The following is a 20,293-nucleotide window of genomic DNA, read 5'->3' as shown; positions in this document are numbered from 1 at the left end:
ATTGTCTTCCTGTGGTTCAGATCTTCAGCACATGGGGGCAGCATATGACTTTAGTGTGACACAACATGTCACAATGCGCCTGAAAATTCTCTCTTTCACACTACAGTATCCATATAAGAAGATACACACATATATGTATATATATATATATATATATATATATATATATATATATATACCTAAAGTTTAGAAACTGTCCCAGTGTTTGTACAGTCCAAGTGCTCTTGTGAACTGTTGGGTTTCTCTTCTCTATTATGATGTAAAAGTGTTGATTCATTCATTCATTAGTTTACAAATGTTCAGTACTGTAAGATACTATTCTGTGAATTAATCAATAGTTTTATGATAATTTATAGTAACAGACCAAGATCAGCAAAGGATCCACTTTCCACTGCCTTTGAAATGCTACCCTCAGGTTGTGGGTGTCATGACCCAGACATTTCAAGAAACAGGACAAAACAATCATACATTTCACAAGTTTTCACCTCTTTAAACAAACACTTGAAAGGAAATGGCCGTTTTTTATCCTCCTACGGTTTTCCTGCTCAGCAGGTCTGTACAGGTCTCTCCCTTCATGAAATGTTTTCTCTGAGCATGTATTAATGGTATTTATTTATTCCCCCAATAAAAACCAATTTATTACAATGTTGCTTGTGTGATCAGGCCAATAGAGAACATGTAAACCCACTGGAAAATGTATGTATGTATGTATTTACAATATGTATGTGTATGTATCTATGTATTTACAATATGTATGTATGTATGTATTTATGTATTTACAATATGTAAGTATGTATATATATGTATGTAGTTATGTATGTATTTACAGTATATGTGTGTGTATGTATGTATTTACAGTATGGATGTATATATGTATGTATATATGGACAGTATGCATGTATCTAGTTGTGTATGTATGTAGTTATGTGTGCGGATGTATGTGTGTATTTATAGTATGTATTGTGTGTGTATGCACAGTATGCATGTATGTGTGTTTGTATGTATTTACAGTATATGTGTGTGCACAGTATTTATGTCATGAGACATAAGGGACAAGTCTTAACAGTCAACTTTACAACATTAAAATGTGTAGTGGAGAGATGTGGTCTGACCTTTCTCTAAACAACATGACACCCTGTGAGTACACTTTAAATATTTTATCAGTTCCGCTCAGTGTTAGCTCAGGCTGAAGGAAGTCACCGCTGTGCGGAGCTGCTGCGTGTAGTTGCTGTAGCAGCACCTCGGCAGAGCGTGGTGGTGGTGAGACTGGATGTCAATGACCGACAGTAACCTAAGTGCATCAGCGCTGAACAGCTGCCGCTCCACTGCTTCAGCGTGTGCGCATGCGTACACCGGATCAAGTGACGCTGTGGCGTGGTGTGTTGCTCTCGAGATCTCTACGTCGACACATGTGAGCTATTTAAAGACGTGGACTAAAGAAGTATGCCACGTGAAAATAACAATGTATTCATGCGTGTAAACAGTCATGATGGACATTTTCCCGCCTTAAGTGTCAGTGAACATTTTTTTAACCCTAACCATAATCCAGATAATATGAGGCAAATATGCATTTTATTTTCTCGTGACCTCATATTTGAATCATTCATTGCAGGAAAGGTATGATCAGAGTGCTGGAAAGAATGACGTCAATAAGAATCAGTGAAATAGAAGACAACATACAGTACATATGGAAGAGTATGAGGGCCACAGATAAAAAACAGCATGAATTCTGAGACTGAAAGTCAGATTTCTGAGATTAGAGTTAGATTTCTGAGATTAAAGTCAGATTTCTGAGATTAAAGTCGAATTATGAGATAACAGTCAGAATTCTAAAATTAAATCAGAACTATGAGATTAAAGTCAGAATTCTGACTTTTCTTTTAACTTCTTTTCAAAAAACTTTTTTTTACATGTGGTCTTAATACTCTTCCATGCATAAAAGATTAAAACAATGTGCATAATACAAGGACATACACACATACAGTACATACATCCACCTCAACCTGAATTAAACTTTAGGGTCTGGGCTAGGGGTGGGTCAAAATATCAATTTGGTGACATAATCGCCGTCCTTCCTCGTGTAATGCGATAATCGATTCACTAGGCAAGACAGTTTCACTCACCGGGCATTGCTACTCAAATAATGATGGAAACTTGGGCAATAAAAGTTATCAAAATACACCACAGAATCAACCTAATTCCACATAGAGTCGCAGTATAAACGTTGGTCAAGAGTGGTTTCTTTACTGTAATACATCAGTGAGTCTTATTGACTTGGTGAATTTTACTAATTGGAAATAAGGCAGCTGATGCTATTTTGTAGATGCTTTTATAATGGTCTGTAACACCAGTTGTCCATTGTTGTCCATCCTATTTTACTAATCTATATATATATATATATATATATACACATATATATGTATTTATATAACGTATATATTATTTTATTTTTAACGACGAAAAAATAAACAGTATTTGCAGCATCAGTGGCCTGTAGCCTGCGGAAGGCTTGAATGTGGGCGTTTTTGCAAAGGACAAAAGAATAATTTCAGTAGAATGTCAAAAAGCCAGGCCACTTAAAAACCTGCCTCAGAAATGTTGTCTGATAGTAACCTTAGCCAGTGTGTCAGTGCTCCGTCTCTTTTCTGTGTGTGTGTGTGTGTAAATTATTTCGAAACAGGTATCATGACAATGCGTGAAGCACTTTAGCTCAGTATCAAAGGTCTATATTTGTTTACGCTAACACGACTGGCCACTGTTTTATGTTAATATTAGCACTTTTTCCAGGCTATTGTTTTTTCTTTGTTTACTGCTTGCAATGTATGAACATCTTATATATATATCTATTTATACTTATATATTTACTTATACCCCTTTAATATATACTTAAAGGTTTTCTTAAAGTGTTGTTTAAGTGTGGTTGTATGACGTTTAATGATCAACACTGACTGTGACAAGTATGCTGCTGTTTCTGTGAGACAGCCTGGAACCCAGATACTAGAGCTCTCGCTGATAACTTGGCTGCCAGCAGAGACAGAAGGGAAAACAGATTTAAACCTCTTAATCTGGGGTCTCAAACTCAAATGATCTGGGGGCCACGGAGCGTCTAGTTTGGTCAGTCGGGCACCAGTCAAGTGGAAAAAAAGTCTAACTATCAAAATAATAATATATTTCACATAATTTCAAAATGGAACTATAACTAGTTCAAAATATAAACATAGGTATGATGCAACATGAATCTTTTCATTAAAAAATACATATAGAAATAGAAATAACTTGTTAGAACTTGATATTTAAAGGTGGGCCGCATGAAATTGATTAGAGGGCCGGTATGTGGCCCTCGGGCATGAGTTTGAGGTAGTCACAGGTTACCTCATGATATGATACGTGATCCACGATACCAATAATATCACGATACAACAACTCTGCGATAAGCAATATATCACAAGACAATCATATAGCAATAGATCACGATATCTGTCTGACTGAAGAAAACAAAAACGTCCGTGAAAAGTTAAAAGTGCAGGATTTCTCTATTTATTCACAACATAGAGAACAGTGCATACACTCTATGTATTGAACGTGGATGGAGCATTTCTAACGTGGCTTTCTTCGCCATTATCCAGCTGTAAACTCCCTCTTCTTAAGCCAGGTAACTTCCACCCAGGATTCCCCTCATTCATTTGAGCAGCGCTCCTCCCCCCAAGGAGACATCAAGTAACTGTTTACTTTAGAGCACCTTCATTTATTTATTAAAATATCGCTACTTGACCTATATTGATTTTTGCAAATTAGACATCATGGGCAAGACAAGAAATTAACATTGTATATGTCAGAAAGCACACTACCCATTAAACAGCAATGGGAATTGGAGTTGAATAAAATAATAGATGATGACACATAGGAAAACACATGCTCAAAATGCCACAAGGGTATTTATTGGAAGCCAATTATGGAAAAAAATAGTTTTTTTAGGAGCCCACTAACAACATTTACATCCAAAACTAGTCCGATTAACAAATGTTGGCGGAACTGTGGTATGGTTGGCAAACAAACCACCATATTTTTGGGACATTCGATAGGACCAGACCACTGTGGCCCCATCTCAAGACTGTTCCCCTCTGTTATACAAGGTTAATTGCCTGCCAAATAAAGACAATAAAGTAAATAAAAAAAACGATACGTGCACGCAGAAGGATGACGATATATCACCAAATCGATATTTGACTCACCCCTAATTTGTGATGTTGGGCTGTATATATGAATATATATATATATAGATAAAATTGAAATTGGGTGTGAGCAAGTTTGTTTGGTTAGGGTCCACATGGACCAAGACAAAAATGTCAGTGTCACACAGACACTGGGTGACCTTGACCAGACAGGTTCAGTGTTGATAAAACAAACAAAACTATTCCTTTCACACATTTCTTTTGCAGGGGAGTATTATTCTCCTTGAATGTATTCTAACATGTGCCTTGTACTGCTGCGGCTCAAACATTTCAACACCTGGCACTGGGGAACTCGAAATACTCGAAATACTCGATGCATGTTTTAGGATCCGCAGCAGTTTCACACGGACGGAGGGATAAACCATTTTAGCTGACTTTACATGCGAGTATCATCACAGCCACGTACCCCCCCCCCCCCCCCACCATTTTGACTCGCGTGACCTTATAAGGAAAGTGGTCGTGTGGCGTGAGCAGTTTCAACCAATCACGATACGTCACCGTGTTCGAGAGAGAGGGGGGTTTGTCCGGAAGAAAGAGGAAGTCAGGGTGGGGCTTTTTCAGGGGGGAGGGAGAAACCGAGCAGCCGGCAGCCGTTGGATAAATGAATGATATGCAGTCCGAGTAGTAAGAGCAGCAGGCAGGCCGCGTGTACACACTGTGTTTACAGGCTAATTCAAGCTACTGCGGTAATATTTTACTGGACGTGGAACTACATAAAGTGGACCATTTATAGAGGAAAAAAGGGCACAGAAGTTGTTCCCACAGAGATGCAGTGTGAGTATTTTTCAGCTCCATATTTACATTCTTATTTCATGTATGTGAGCTGTAGTGATAGCGAGTCTCATCTGTCAACGGGCACTTATGTTTATCAGGTTTGATCATAATCTAAAAAACCGCTCACTTCAACGCCTCTCTCATAATGTATATATTAAAAATCGGCCATTTCTCTCTGGTTTTGTGTCACAATCTGTATTTACTATCACTCCGGGTTAAAACCAGATCCTGACACTCCGCGAATAAGCCCTGCTTGATAATGATTCCCACCCCCCACACACACTTTCACAATATTGTCGATTTCATGTGAGATATAACGTTTTAGATCATTATTTTTCTTGATTTTCATGTGAAGAGCTGGTTGGTTTGGGTGTAACCCAACCATGCAGCAGACACATTTGCCAGATGATCGATCGAACATTTGATCAATTAAGGAAAAACAAAAATAAACGTAACAGTAACATTCCACAGAATTCGATCGAAAAGCATTATATTAAATGTTGAATTCCAAACGTGTTTTTGGTAAATGAACAGTGAGGATGCTGAGGCTTAAAATCAGTCCTTTGGGTGATGTTCAGATGCAGGATACTGGGTGACGATGCAGATTATGCAGAAGAATGTTGATGGATTACATTGATTTAACTTTATAGGTTAATGTCACTGGTGTTTCTGGTGACAACATTATGCTCAGGCAGTGCAGTGGAACAGGCCGGTGTTGCCTTGGACACATCATGAGACCAGTGAGACAGAACTGAAAGAAGGGGTGGGGTCTTGTGGTTTCAGTGGGGATTAATCCCCACAAACATAAGTTTTGGGAGAGTCCCCATTGTTTTTCAATGAGTATGAGGTCGTGACCCTTCTGGCTATTGTGATACTAATCCGTGATGAAGCATAAAATGGTTTAAATGCTGTGTTTCCATCTGTTTCTCTTTTTGCTCCACTTTCATAATCCTCTCCTGATTGCAATAATGAAAACCAGTGTGCAGTGTGCTAAATCTATCATTGTGTTGTCACATGACAAGGAAACACAAGGAAAAAAAATGTAAGAAATGCCCCTCATCTCTTCAGGCTTAAAGGAATATCTGAATGGAGCTAAAAGGTGACAATATTTCCTAATTGATTAATCGATGGTAATGTAAACAGTCTATATATTCTGTTTCCACATGTGATTAGATGATTTGCTTCTTCTCAGTGGCTAAACTGAGCCATTCATTGATGCTCAAAATGATTGTTTTGGTTGTAGCACCACAGAGATGTTACACTTAATTAAGACTTTATCCTCCACGTGAATAACATGAAGCCAATTCCAGCTGGTGAAATAGAATAAATCTTTATTGTCCACCGAGGTGGAAAATTGTCTTTGGACAGGCCGTCAGTCCATCGCAGGGCCAGAGATGTGACATACTATATATTTATTGATAAGAAAAAACTAATTGACAACTAACAGTCAATTGTCTGACACAGTTAACACACTTTGTTTTGTGTTTTGTCCTGTAAATAAAACATTTGCACTGAACTGCAACTGCCTTTTACAAATAATAATCAAATCAGGAGGATAGTGAAAACAATTGTTTGTCTCGGTTTCCAAGAAACCTTGGTTTTGCTTTTCATAGGAGTTTCACATGAGGTGGAAGCACGCATGCATGATACCCCATAACCCTCAGCACTGGATGAGACATAATTTGGAAAGTGATAGTGTATCACAACATCCTGATGTGTTATTTTTAGCCAGTGGGTGAATGACCCGTCCAGACTTCAGCAACAGTGATTAACCACGTTGTGAGTTATTGTTTATCACTGCCACTCACATACTCGTGATATTATGTCGGATCTAAATGTGATAACATCCATGTGATGAGATGTGCGTAAGAGCAAGATGAACATTAATCACTAGTAGAAATCAAGTGGAAAAGAAATGGGAGGATTAGTTTGTGCCTTCTAACCGGAGCTCACTACTCGTTTGTCTGCTTCCATCACCTTGAACACATCTTCCACTGAATACAGCTCGTAAAAACCACAATGATCGGCTCCTGCCCTCTTTAGGAATCTGCAGCTGCACTGGGAAGACGAGGTGAAATAAAATGGCACCCTTGCATGTGAGATCACCCTGGGACATCTGTCTTGCTTGGCTGCTGTAAATAGCAAAGAGCTGAAGTCTTCTCAGGGTCAGTTGGTTGCTCGCCACATGACTGAAGACAAATTGATTTTTGTTTGTGATGATGCCATGTGACGTGCTTGTTAATGATGGCTGCGGATTCTGCAGAATTTCAGAAATGCATGCTATTTCAATCCAGCTAAAGGCCTGATAGTTTCCATTAATTTAATAGTCCATTATTTATGGAAAGACAGTGTTATCAGTGTAAGTTCCATGTTGAAAACAGGGCTCCATTTGTTTTCCCTCAAACTGTGGCTCTACAACCAAATTTTGTAAAAGGAACAGATGTGGTTTAGGCAAAGACAATATTTGCTTAACATCTCATGATGTTAGCCATAAAGGTTGATGATAAGCGAAATCTAGCTCAACATAGTGAGCATACTGTATTGTTCCCTGTAATTATTGTTCATGTGTTTGCACACTGTACCTCTTCTATCTTAAGAGCTTGTTTCCCGGGAATGGATGTGTAAACGTCACCTCAAACTAACTGACCTGAGGCCAAAATCACTCGGGTGTGATTTGAGTGAGAAATGCATGTGGCTGGCTGTCACATGTTCCTGTTACTTGTCTCACAATCAACAATCTTTCTTTCGTTTGTGGGGTTTCTTCTTCTCCCTTAGGGGTCTTCCACAGCAGATCATCTGCCTCTATGTGTCCCCGTCTGTTACACTAACCTGTCCTAAATGTCATCCTTCCCAACGTCCATGAACCTTCTTTGTGGTCTTCTTCTTTTTCTCCTGCCCCCCAACTTCATCTTCAACATTCTTTGTCCAATATAATCACTATTCCTCCTCCTGCATGTGACCAAACCACCTCAACCTCGCCTCTCTTACTTTATCTCCAAACTATTCAACCTGAGCTGTCCCTCCAATATTTCTAATCCTGGTCACTCCCAGCAAAAATCTCATCTTCAACTCTGCCACCTCCAGCTCTGTGCTCTGGGAATTTTATTAGTTGATAATGAAATTCATTTCACGTACTTGCATTAGAAGTGCAAAAAATATATCAGAATCCTTGTTCAGTCACTGGTATTGTTCTTCTTGCTGTTATTCTTGCTTCTGATACAGTTGGTGTTCTTGTCAAATCTAACTATCAGACGGTCTCATGTCCTCTTTTCAGTGACCGTGTGTGAACCCACCACTGAAGCTGTGGTAATCATGGATCCTCCCAGAGCCGACGGCTTCCTGGAGTCGTCCTGCGCTGCCTCTCTGGACGGAAATGTGGATACAGCCAAGTATGTCCTCACAAAGACAAAAAAAAAAAGCCTGGACACTGGTTGCACATGGATTTAGTGTCTAAACAGAGAGTCTGAAGAATAATCTGAGCAGTCAGAAGATGGTCAATGAGTTACTTAAAAAATTAAAATATGTTTACATGATGTCAATTTGAGATGAGGGCCTAATATGTGCTGTCAGACTCACTCTATTCCCATATTTGTTTAGGCTCAGGGTTTTTTTTTTGCCTCCTGGTTATTTCCTGTTAATTGACGTGATTGTCTTCCACTTCTGTAGTGATTCTTCAGAGGAAGAGGATATTGCTGCCCATAATGAAGCTGCCAGCAGTACTAAGATGACAGAGGTCTCTGCTGAACAGGCCTCAAACACACAAACAGGTGAGAGCTGAAGGGATGGAGTGTGTGAATTGATTATGATAGATTTATGATTAGGAATATGCAGTGCTGACACAACTATCAGGCTCTTACGTTAGATCCAGTTTACCGTGTTGGCTTCAGCTGCTGAACTCGGCACTGGTGATCGTGATGACTTTCCTGTGGAAGTTGGTCAAATTCCACATTCCTGGGCAGAACAAATTTCGATTTTCCTTTTCCTGCCTTTAAAGTCTACTTTGACATTCCTTCCTGCTTTACTCACTGAGGGAAAAGTCCTCACACACACTTACGCCATCATATATTTCCATTTTAATCGCTCATCTTGCATTATGACATAAGACTGAATTCTTGAATAATTTCTTTATCAAGTCATTGAAGCCGTAACACCATTAAATAGGTAATCATTTCACCTCACATGGGGGGGGGGGGCATCTTCAAATTAACTAAAGCAATTCCAGTTTCCTATAGCTAATAAGTGAAGGAAATACACCACTGTGACAATCACCTGACTCTGCTTCCAGGTGCTCAGATTAGACTTGCTCATTTGCTTATTGGTCCTGGTTAGTATAGTCTGTATCCTCAAGACTGCGACAAAGACCAGGTTGGTTGATGAAGGTCGACCTGTCGACCCCTGAAGCTTTCTGGCAAACCTTTTCTAATTTGTCTGACTGATATTTTTTTGTCTCTTCGTCTATTCCAGTGAACACCCAGCGCCCAAACTCCCTGTCGGTTCCGGCAGCAGCAGACCCCGGCCTTTGGACATCACAGGGTGATGCAGAGGTGAAACTGAGGATGGGTGACTCTGGAGTTGCTGCTGAAACTCCACTAACTATCCACCAGATGTTCACCTCAGCTGTGCAGCGCTTTGGCGACGTCACAGCTCTGGGCTGGAAGGAAGGCGAGCAGCAGAAGAGCCTTAACTACAGAGATTACTACCAGAATTGCCGCATTGCCGCTAAGAGCTTCCTTAAGGTAAACTTTTTTCTGCTACTGATCTGTCATTTACTGCTTAAAACATCTGCAGATTTGCCTCACAGTGTTGCTCGATGAGACACCACGTGCAAAAGGAATATGAAAAGGAATCTGACTGAAATGTCAGCCAGAATTTGATGTAGCTCAGGTCAGGGCCTCAGCCTGGGAACAGAGAATGTTATTGTTCATTGTGGAACTCAACGTCAGCACAGAAACTCAGCCAGTGTCATGTAAGAATGTGCGCGAGTGTGACACAATCACAACACAAACGAATGAAGCTGACTTGTGGGCATGAACTTGTAGCCTTTGCGTGCTATAAGCTAAAAAGGTTTCTACACTAAGCCCACATTACTAAAGCTTTCTTTAGAGTTTCACGCTTGCAGAAATTATACAAAGGTCTGTTGGAGATGTAACCCTGGCTTTGTCATAATACATTCTCAATCCTATTAAAGACAACATAATTTGCCCAAGTATCTGGATCCATTGTTAACAGCTGCCATGGCAATGTGCCTGAGACAACACTGAGCTCTGGTCAAACGGATCTCTTTGAGTGTATAAAAACATATACAAGAAATGTAATGATCCTGGCTTAATGAGGAGTTAGAAATTGAATGCTGTCATTGGATGTAGAGGACAATATTATTATTATTATTATTATTATTATTATTATTATTATTATTATTATTATTATAATTATAATAACTTGTCGTGATTTTGTTTGTATTGAAAAAGGTGTGTTTATTTTTTTACAGCTTGGTTTGGAGCGCTACCATGGCGTTGGCATCCTGGGCTTCAACTCGCCTGAGTGGTTCATGGCTGATATTGGAGCCATTTTTGCAGGGTGAGTCAGTTTCACCTTCACGTCTGAGTGCATGATATTTCTCAATCATGAGCTTTCAGTGTGTGTTCGTTTGTTTACATGTCAGGCTGAAGCAACCCTTGACTTGAAATGTGAGTTTTATGAAGCACGTCCCTCTGGTGTCATCCACTCCTGCACGTATCCTCTTCACTTTAGATTGAGTGATAGATGACTTACTCTTGATTGATTATAGCCCTATGCTGAATAGGACGTTGAAAGAAAGTTCCTGTAATCAAGCTCTGTTTGGGACTTCAACACTGATGTGTTTATTTTTTTACCTAATTATGGTTTGGGCTACTTCCTCCACCACAGATGAAACTCGGCATAGATCACATAACTGTAATCACAAGCCTCTCTGTTTCTGTGATTGCATCAATGTTCAGTGGGAATGGCCTCAGACAAAATGAAACTAAAGCAGTGCTTTAGTGGGACCAAACGACTCAGAGAAACCATAACGCTTCAGCAAATTAAAAACCTCATTATTGGTCGGGGACAGATTTGCTGCAGCTGTGCTGCTTACATCATAAAACATCTTCAGTTCACATCGGTTCATTGAAGGCTGACAACCTGAATACATTGAGGGGAACATACTCCTGTTGCAGTCTGTCCGTGTCATTTCTCATAATAACTTGGAGCTTAACAAGTATTGATACTGTGTGAATTCTCCCACACCTTCTGACACATGACGGTAAAGAATGCCTTTATGCTGTTGTCACCTTGTTAAACTGGTCCTGGTGTGTTAAATTACAGATGATGTTAATTGCCAACAGTAGCAGAAACTCTTAACTTTGAAAGTGGACTCACATTTGATGTAGATCATGTTTCTAGCAAGACGGACCCCAAACGGATTCAAGTCTTTCCTACTTTATTTCTCATTGGAAGTGGATGCTACATACAGTAGTTGTACTAGTTGCTGTGGACTTCCTGTTAACAGAAATGAAACACACTGTACCGTGCTAGCTCTCTACATATAAGACAAAGCAGGATACCACAGGGCAAGAGCATCACCTCACTGGAACTGTAAAAGAAACAATCTGTTGACTTTGACTCTTTTATCTGTTGCAGTGGATTTGCTGTAGGCATCTATACCACCAACTCTCCTGAGGCCTGCCAGTATGTAGCAGAAAACTGCAAGGCCAACATTATTGTGGTGGAGAACCACAAACAGCTGCAGAAAATCCTACAGGTGAGACCAACAGAAGTTATTTAAAATGAAATCCCGATGAGAACTGTGATCCGATCATTTTTGCAATTCAACAATGCGACAGTAAACAACTGCACTAATTGAGGAGTAATACAATCCTTGCCCCACCTTAAGTCAGCGTAAGAGAACATGTTTTTCCTAACATTGGTGAGGCAGCTGCTCTCCCCTCTACGCTCACTCTTCCCCCCCTGTCTTCTTTTCACTGTCTCTACACACAAATGCAAAAATGTCAAATGCCATCAAATACTGTATCCATAGCCAGTAGTGTAGGAAGTTAAATAACACCAGTAATGTTGTTGATGTTACCCCTGTAGTATATATTTTATGATTGTATGCCATATGTTCACAGGTTGAAGACAAGCTTCCACACTTGAAAGCCATTATCCAGTACAAAGATGCACTTAAAGAGAAGAGACCAAATCTGTACTCGTGGGCAGAGTTTATGGAGCTGGGGCGTCATGAGCCCGACGCTCCCCTTGACGCGATCATCTCCAGCCAGAAACCAAACCAATGCTGCACTCTAATCTACACCTCAGGAACCACGGGCCAGCCCAAAGGAGTCATGCTGTGCCATGACAATGTAAGGAACAAGAGTTTTCTTCTCCGAGGATTAGACTTGACAGCCTAGTTCACGCTTCATGATTTACAGATTTCTGCAAGACACGGGCTAATCACCCCGAACTGGCTTGTGATCGGCAGTCGCAAGTGTGAAATTTGAAAAGACGTGGCCTGCTGAAACACACAGACCCCTCCCTCTCTAGTCACGCAGCAGACACCAGTCTAATTAAGTGAGCCAGGACTCATGCAGCCTCAGCCAATCAGAAACCAGGGCAGCGTAACGGAGCTAAAAGCCGATCGGAGACCGCACTGCTTCAGGAAAATGTTCATTGTGGTCAACACTACACATCAAGTGATGTAGTGTGGGATTCCACAGTGATTCACTGACCCTGAAAGCTAAGCAATGTAACGCTGGCTCAAGTGTGGCACCAATTACAAATACAGCGACAGACAGAGATGCAAAGATCAGCATTAGAATGCTCCCAAGGCTGCTGCTTTAATTTGGTTGTTAATACTTGTGTACTGTGAGTGGGATTTTAAATGCAGAACTTACGGAGTAAGAATGTATTGATGCTATTACTAATGCCACCACTGCTTGTTCATTTTGGGTTTGACGCTACTATTTTTTTCCCCCTTCAGCTGACATGGACTGCACTCGCCATCAGCATTCACGTGAAACTGACAGAGGCCCCTGAGGCTCAGGAGGTGGTGGTGAGCTACCTGCCGCTGAGCCACATCGCTGCTCAGATGGTGGACATCTGGTCGACCATGAAGGTCGGAGGGGCGACCTACTTCGCTCAGCCAGATGCCCTCAAGGTAAGGCGGCATTTATGGTTTGTGTATGGCGCACGCGCAGAACACGCACTGAGCGGTCACTTTGTTGGGTGCATTTGAATAAGAAATCAGTATTTTTCTGGCATTATTTGGCATAAAATGTCATAACTGTCTACAACTACATTTGCCAAGCAGTCAACATCCAGTGACCACAGTTAATTGAGAATTACAGTTTTCACTAGATAGAAACAAGTTTAATAATTTAAGTCTGCAGCTCCATGTAATATAAAAATAGATCTAATAGTTTTTATTAATTTGAATGCACACAAGTTGCATGTTGTACCTTTATCATCTGGCTTTAACTTTGACAAACAATAATTTACTTATTTCCAAAGATAATGTATTTATTCTAAACTATGTAGATTAGGTTCAATCAATGTGTTGAATTTGGAATGAGAGAGAGAGCGCAAGAGTTGCCGGTAGTAATGATATTTTAATTTGTCTTAATCAGGGCTCTTTGGTAAACACCTTGAAGGAGGTGCATCCTACTGTCTTCATGGGCGTCCCTCGTGTCTGGGAAAAGATGCAAGAGAAGATGAAATCTGTGGGAGCTAAGTCTTCGACTGTGCGCAGGAAAGTGGCTGCGTGGGCCAAAGATGTCGGACTGCAGACTAATCTCACCAAGATGAACCAGTATGTGCATGTTATGTTAAATTATTTTACTGAAACTATGTTTTTTCCCTTCCAACTTCTTTGAATCTTTCCTTTAAAATTTCCAAGAAATGATCTGATATTCAGCTGCAGGTTGTGAAAAGATTTCAGAGAAATTCAGAGTTCAAAACAACTCGAACAAATGTCATCTAAGAGTGTCACAAAAGCTGAAATCTTCAAACCTGCAACTCAATCCATAGGATGCAGATCTGTATGGAAGTGTATAGTCACAAATACTTATTTTGTTAAAGTTACAAAGGTACAGTGTGTAAGAATTGGGGGAAATCTAAATGCGAGATTGTAGACTGTAACAAACTGAGGACTTCTCCCTTATTCAAGCGGTTCAGAGAACTACGGTGGCCTTGGCATACCAGAAAGCATGTGGTTCGTCTATGTTAATGTAGTAAGCTTCTGATTCAAAACTGTGTCCATTCAGGCTATAAAAAAACAATATATTCAATTTCTGTCTATTAATCCTTCTAAATGTTACACTCTGGACCTTTTAATAGATACTGATCTGTTTAAACTTTCTCTTCCTAATATATTTTTTATTGAATATGACGATGATACTTAATAATTTTTCTTTTTCCGTTTATATTTAGTTGCAAATTGTACATTGTAGAAATTGTGGAAATTGTAGGAGACATTATCAGAAAATATAGGACCATTCAAATTGTATCCATGCCATTTTTTGATTTGTGAGAATATACTAATGGATGTAAGATCTCTTTGAACCTGATTTGAGTCTTGACACGCAAACACTTTGTGTCTCTTCAGAAATGGAGCCGTCAGCCAGACTCCTCTTACCTATCGTGTCGCCAAAAAGCTCGTATTCAAAAAGGTGCGTAAGGCTCTGGGCTTGGAACGCTGCAAAAAGTGCTACACAGGCGCCGCACCCATCACCAAAGACACCCTGGAGTTCTTCCTCAGTCTGGATATTCCACTGTATGAGCTGTATGGCATGAGTGAGACCACTGGACCTCACACCATCTCCCTCCCTGATGCCTACAGACTCACTAGGTATATTTTTATAATCTACAGCCCAGTGTTGACAAAATTCAGTGGTGATTCAGAAATGTGCTTGAAAATGGTGATTTTTTGTTTTTAACACACCTTTTTGTCGTGCAGCTGTGGCGTTGAGCTCCCAGGGTGCAAGACAAAGCTGCACAACCCAGATGAAGAGGGAAACGGTGAGATCTGCTTCTGGGGACGCCACGTCTTCATGGGTTACCTCAACATGCCCGAGAAGACAGAGGAGGCTCTGGATGCCGAAGGCTGGCTGCACTCGGGTGACCTGGGCAAACAGGACGAGAATAAGTTCCTTTACATCACTGGAAGAATTAAAGGTATTACTACTATTATTATTATTATTATTATTATCATTATTATTATTGTTGTTCTTTATTCCAGTTTGCATGTTCTCCCCGTGTGGGGGTTTTCTCCGGGTTCTCCGGTTTCCTCCCAAAGTCCAAAAACATGAAATATAAATTGGACACTCTAAATTGACCGTAAGTGTAAGTGTGAGTGTGAGAGTGAATGGTTGTTTGTCTCTATATGTGTCCCTGTGATGGACTGGTGACCTGTCCAGGGTGTACCCCCAACAGGTGGATGATAAAGTGGTAGTAGTAGAAAATAGATGGATGGATAGACAAGAGTATTTGTACCAGACCATAAATCATTTACTGGACAGTTTCCTTTACTTGTGATCTTGAAACTTGTCTGTTAGTCAACGTTTTGTGTCTGTGTTTGATTTTCAGAGTTGATCATCACAGCGGGGGGAGAGAACATCCCGCCTGTTCCCATCGAGGATGCGGTCAAAGAAGCTGTGCCACTGATTAGCAACGCCATGCTGATTGGAGACAAGAGGAAGTTTCTGTCTATGCTGCTCACCGTTAAGGTAAAGACTTTCTGGACGTGGTTTGACCAGATGTGTGTTTGTCCACTTACATCTTGGAGGGAGATGAAGTAGAGCACTGTGGAGCAAGTACTAATATTACACAGTAAAACGAGTCGGTTGCAATAAATTACAACAACTGCCTGCAATCACTGCTGTTTCCTTAACCACACAGCTCCAATCAAGTTTCCTGGATGTAGTCTGGACAAGTAGTGCTATATTAAAGCAGAACTTTGCAAGTCTGGTCACTTTTTTGCCCTTTTCACTACAGAGCTCCCCCTACAGTTTCAGAGTACATATTTTACCAGCGCCACTGTAAACATCCATCATCTACTGCTTTGTCCTCACTGTCCCCGCTGATGCTCCCTTCCCCTCTCCTGGCCATGTGTGTTTGTTTTCAACGAAACAGGCGAACACAAGCCGTGGAGCCAGGTCCATCCATGCTTCTGTCATGATGAACGTCTTAAATAACGCTATCGCTGCCTTGATCTTATAGCCGATATCTGGCTAAGGGTGTGTGTGTTTCGTGCTGTGAAACAATTCACATTTCTTGTGAGACCTGAAGATCTGGGATGGCGACCCTGATCTTATGAGGCTGGTTTTCTGCTTACAGACAGCCCCCAATCGCCTGGCAACAAGCCATATAACCAGCACAATGACTCTGAAGTTGTTAAATTAGGATAAAAATGCTGCATAGTTCTGCTTTAAGAGACAGAGATGGAAAGTACTGCAGCAACATGCATCAGAAATCAGAGTGTGTAGGGGCACTTAGAGACTGAGCGTGTAGTGGTAATACCTCAGAAATCCACAGGTTGGTGATAGAGGTTCCACTCTGAAGCCTTTACACTGCATGATAAGAAAATGTTATTGATAAAATGAAAACCTTTGTATTTATTTCTTTTTTTGTCTCTCCAGTGCCAGGTCAATGCTGTCACAGGCGAGCCAGAGGATGAGCTGTCTCCAGAGGCTGTGGAGTTCTGCAGGCGGTTAGGCAGCAATGCCACACGGGTTTCTGAGATTGCAAGTGGCCAAGACAAAGCAGTAAACGCCGCTATTCAGGAGGGAATCAACAGAGTCAATGAGAGGGCAGCCTCCAACGCTCAGCGCATCCAGAAGTGGATTGTGCTGAATCGGGACTTCTCCGTGGTTGGGGGAGAACTGGGTGAGTGGGACGGGAATTCCATGACCTTTAGAGTAGAATTGTGCCAAATTCAGTTTTGGCGTCGGAATAAAACTAATTATTTCATTGTTTTGTTTTTTTAGATATCTAAAATTGTACTTTCAGTTTAAGAAGATTACAGCTGGAATCTGCTAATTAAACTTCAGATGAATTGATACATAAGATTGTGATTTCTGTAGTTACTGGGTTAAATGTTATTCATGTTACAAGAAGAAGAATACAAATGACTTTTGATGGTTACTCACATTTTATCCTTAAAGGTAAAGTGGTGCAGCAGCCCTGTTGCTTAAAGGAGTTGGTTTAATAGCATGAATTCTTTGCTCATTCCTCAGGCCCCACTATGAAGCTGAAGCGTCCGGTGGTAATGACGATGCACAAGGAGCAGATTGAGAACTTTTACAAGGAGCTGACGACTCCGACGACTCCCGACAACCCGCTGCCTTCCAAATAGAGCTGCTCCTGCACCTGCATCAACATCCAGACTGTATGTCAACAAGGATACACTCCACCTCATTCCTATACCTTCTGTCATGTTCTCTCCCCCCCCCCCCCCCACACACTCTTTTTTTTGTGTAATATGTTTTCATTGCCTTAAGTTTTGGTCGTTTATGCCTCGGTTTACATTTGTGGGTCATGTACAAAGAATGAAGACAAAGCCATTTTTTACAATAGCTTTATGATTTTGAAGATTCAAATAAGCTGAATTCAACTATTTATTTGTTTTGCTCGAGGTTTGAGCAGCAAAGTCTGACCGGTGAAGTGGTGGCAGCTGAATGTACGAAGAGTTTACTGTGTTGCGATACTTGATGCAAACTTTGTCATTTGTATTTTTGAACATATTTATTTATTTTTGAGTTTGCCAAAGTGTATGTGGGACGAAACGGCTTCAAGTTAAGAAACATTTATGTAATAAACTTTATTTTTGATTCTGCAATGATATCAAATATTTACTGGCCTTTCGCATGTACTCGGTGTCGCTCCCTCTCGTCTTTGTCGGGTAAATGTAACTACAAATCCAAGTTCTGTTTTTCATGCTGTAAAAACAGACACCATTTAAGGAACTGCTTTTTCTTTTTGTTCAGTTGTATAGTCCAAAAAAAATGTGTTCCGTTACATCTTACACTATGCCTGGTCCTGAACAGTATGTATGTGTAGAACTGCTTCTGGGTTTTGTGAAATGTAAATACCTTTGCCTAAATATCTGCATTCTTGTTTTTGTCTTTCATTTTTTTTATATTTTAGTTTATATTTCAGCAAAGTAATTATGTTTTTGTTTTTTCCTTTGATTACATGAAACCGAGAAGGACGATGTACATAAATTAGTGATTGGTTAATGGAAAAAAAATAAGTAAATATGCTGTATCAGCTGCATTATTCTGCCCTCGTTGGTCTATTGCCATATTTATTGCATCAAATGTATAGATGTTCAAATGTCTCTGACTAACATATGATGTGACTGTAAACATACAACAGATATTAGTAGCAGCCTGATGGATAACACTTAAGGGCGAGTTGAGAGGTTGAATCTCAAAGCAATTGAAGTTCAGGGTAAAAATGCAAGACATGTGATGGTGGTACATTTATGAAGTGGAATAAGGACATGACGGTGATTCTGTTTTTCTGGGCGAGTGACTCTCCTGCTGCTAAGCGGCACACATAAATTAGAGGTTGAACTAGATTGACTGCCTTTAACAAAGCGTACTTAAAACAACTTTGAAGGACTAGAGAGAAGTCACAGGAGCCTTGACTAAACTGGATTTGCCTGACCCTAAAGAGCCCGTTTTGTTAAAATGATCAGGGTTGAAAAATGAAGGTGTGTGTGTATGTATGTATGTATGTATGGCACTGCTCTGGAGAAGTGAAGCAGGGCTGTTTCTGTATACGGTCAACAGAAATGTGAATGTTTGTGTGATCAGTACAATACACTTTGATTAAAAAAAAAACATTCATCTGTTCATTTAATTTTTGTGTGAATCATTTAAGGTTGTGTGTCCTAACATGCAGTGTTTGTTAGAGATTGTCAGACATAACATAAAATATCCAATTCCATTCAATTGGTTGAGAAAATTAATTAAAGGTAGGAGTTCATTTTCAGGAGCATTTTTTACTGCATTGCTTAAAAATCCTGTGTTGTAATGTAACAAAGTATTCCGTTACTGTACCTATGTACAAAATTCACCTATCTTTACTCTATATTTCTAGCAACTTTTACACCACTACATTTCCTTTAACTATCTTTGTTACTCGTTACCACCAAATGAAATCAGAAGAAGAAGAGCTGGTAATGGTCTGTTTTTATACATTGCTTTTCTAATCTTACATCTTTCATACCCATTTACACGCTGCAACATTAGCCCCATGTTTGTCTGGCTCGAGGACACAGACTAGCAGAGCAAGGAAATGAACCTACAACCTTCCAGTTGAAAGACAACTCACCGTACCACTGAGCCACCATAGCTCAATCCTAATTACACACCTTTTTTAATACTTTTACTTTTTATATCAGAAAATTACTTTTGATTCTTAAGTATCATATACCTCAAGTGTACCTGTGTATGTGTACTTTCAAGTCATTTTTTACTTAAGCATGATTTCTTTGGAAGTACTGTACTTCGCTACGTCTTAAATCACATCCGTTACTGAGTAAAAAAAATGTTGGCCTGAATAAAAAAACAAATAAAAATCACACACCAGAAACTATGGCAGAGAATGATGGGGATAGGTAACGTGGCGCTAATTACGGTCCCTGAGTGAGTGACATTTGTGACCTTTGACCCATTTTGACTGACACATTATGTGTTTACATTTTATGTTGTCAGCACTTTAATTTGTAAAGGTTTGCCTTTACAAAAAACAATTCATGTGTAATTTGTGTCCCCTTGTCCTTTTTGCACGACACAAGAAAGAAAACCAACCTTGTTAGTAAGGTTGGTGTAAAGTAACGTTTACTGTGAGTACAACAAACTAACTTTTTTGAGTACCAATATTTCAGTACTCTTTCCACCTCTGGATACTTGTACTTTTACCCTTTGTAGATACTTTACACAAGACTTTTGTAATCTTAAATTGCGCCTAATAATAATAATAATTCTCATATATTTCTGATAAAAGTCTGACTACCTGTCTGTCATCTGTCGCAGCGTCACCTACCGCTGTTACAGCTTGCGAGTGTTCTGTGAGAGATACAGTTGCAAGAAAAAGTATGTGAACCCTTTGCATAAATTGATTATAAAATGTGATCTAATCTTCATCTAAGTCACAACAATAGACAAACACTGTCTTATGAACCAATTAATGGGATCGTGACGCATCAATCAAACTGCCATCTGCCCCCCCATGCGCGTACCCCTCTTCTTGCACTAATCGCGCAT

At 40.1% G+C, this 20,293-nt stretch overlaps 1 protein-coding gene across 1 annotated transcript; it reads left to right on the top strand.

Moving 5' to 3' along the window:
- Window positions 1-4,821: 4,821 nt before the first annotated feature.
- On the top strand, window positions 4,822-18,884 carry LOC131465995 (long-chain-fatty-acid--CoA ligase ACSBG2-like). The gene is made up of 14 exons (XM_058639024.1): window positions 4,822-5,006; window positions 8,281-8,395; window positions 8,673-8,773; window positions 9,471-9,742; window positions 10,495-10,583; window positions 11,667-11,787; window positions 12,155-12,385; window positions 13,003-13,179; window positions 13,649-13,830; window positions 14,626-14,868; window positions 14,977-15,194; window positions 15,606-15,745; window positions 16,658-16,904; window positions 17,255-18,884. The coding sequence occupies exons 1-14, from the start codon at window positions 4,838-4,840 to the stop codon at window positions 17,371-17,373; spliced, it is 2,424 nt and encodes an 807-aa protein (XP_058495007.1). The 5' UTR covers window positions 4,822-4,837; the 3' UTR covers window positions 17,374-18,884.
- The last annotated feature ends 1,409 nt before the right edge of the window (window positions 18,885-20,293 follow it).

The sequence above is a fragment of the Solea solea genome, chromosome 9, assembly GCF_958295425.1.
Source record: "Solea solea chromosome 9, fSolSol10.1, whole genome shotgun sequence".
Lineage (NCBI taxonomy): Eukaryota > Metazoa > Chordata > Actinopteri > Pleuronectiformes > Soleidae > Solea > Solea solea.
This window is presented reverse-complemented; position numbering and strand designations above follow the sequence as displayed.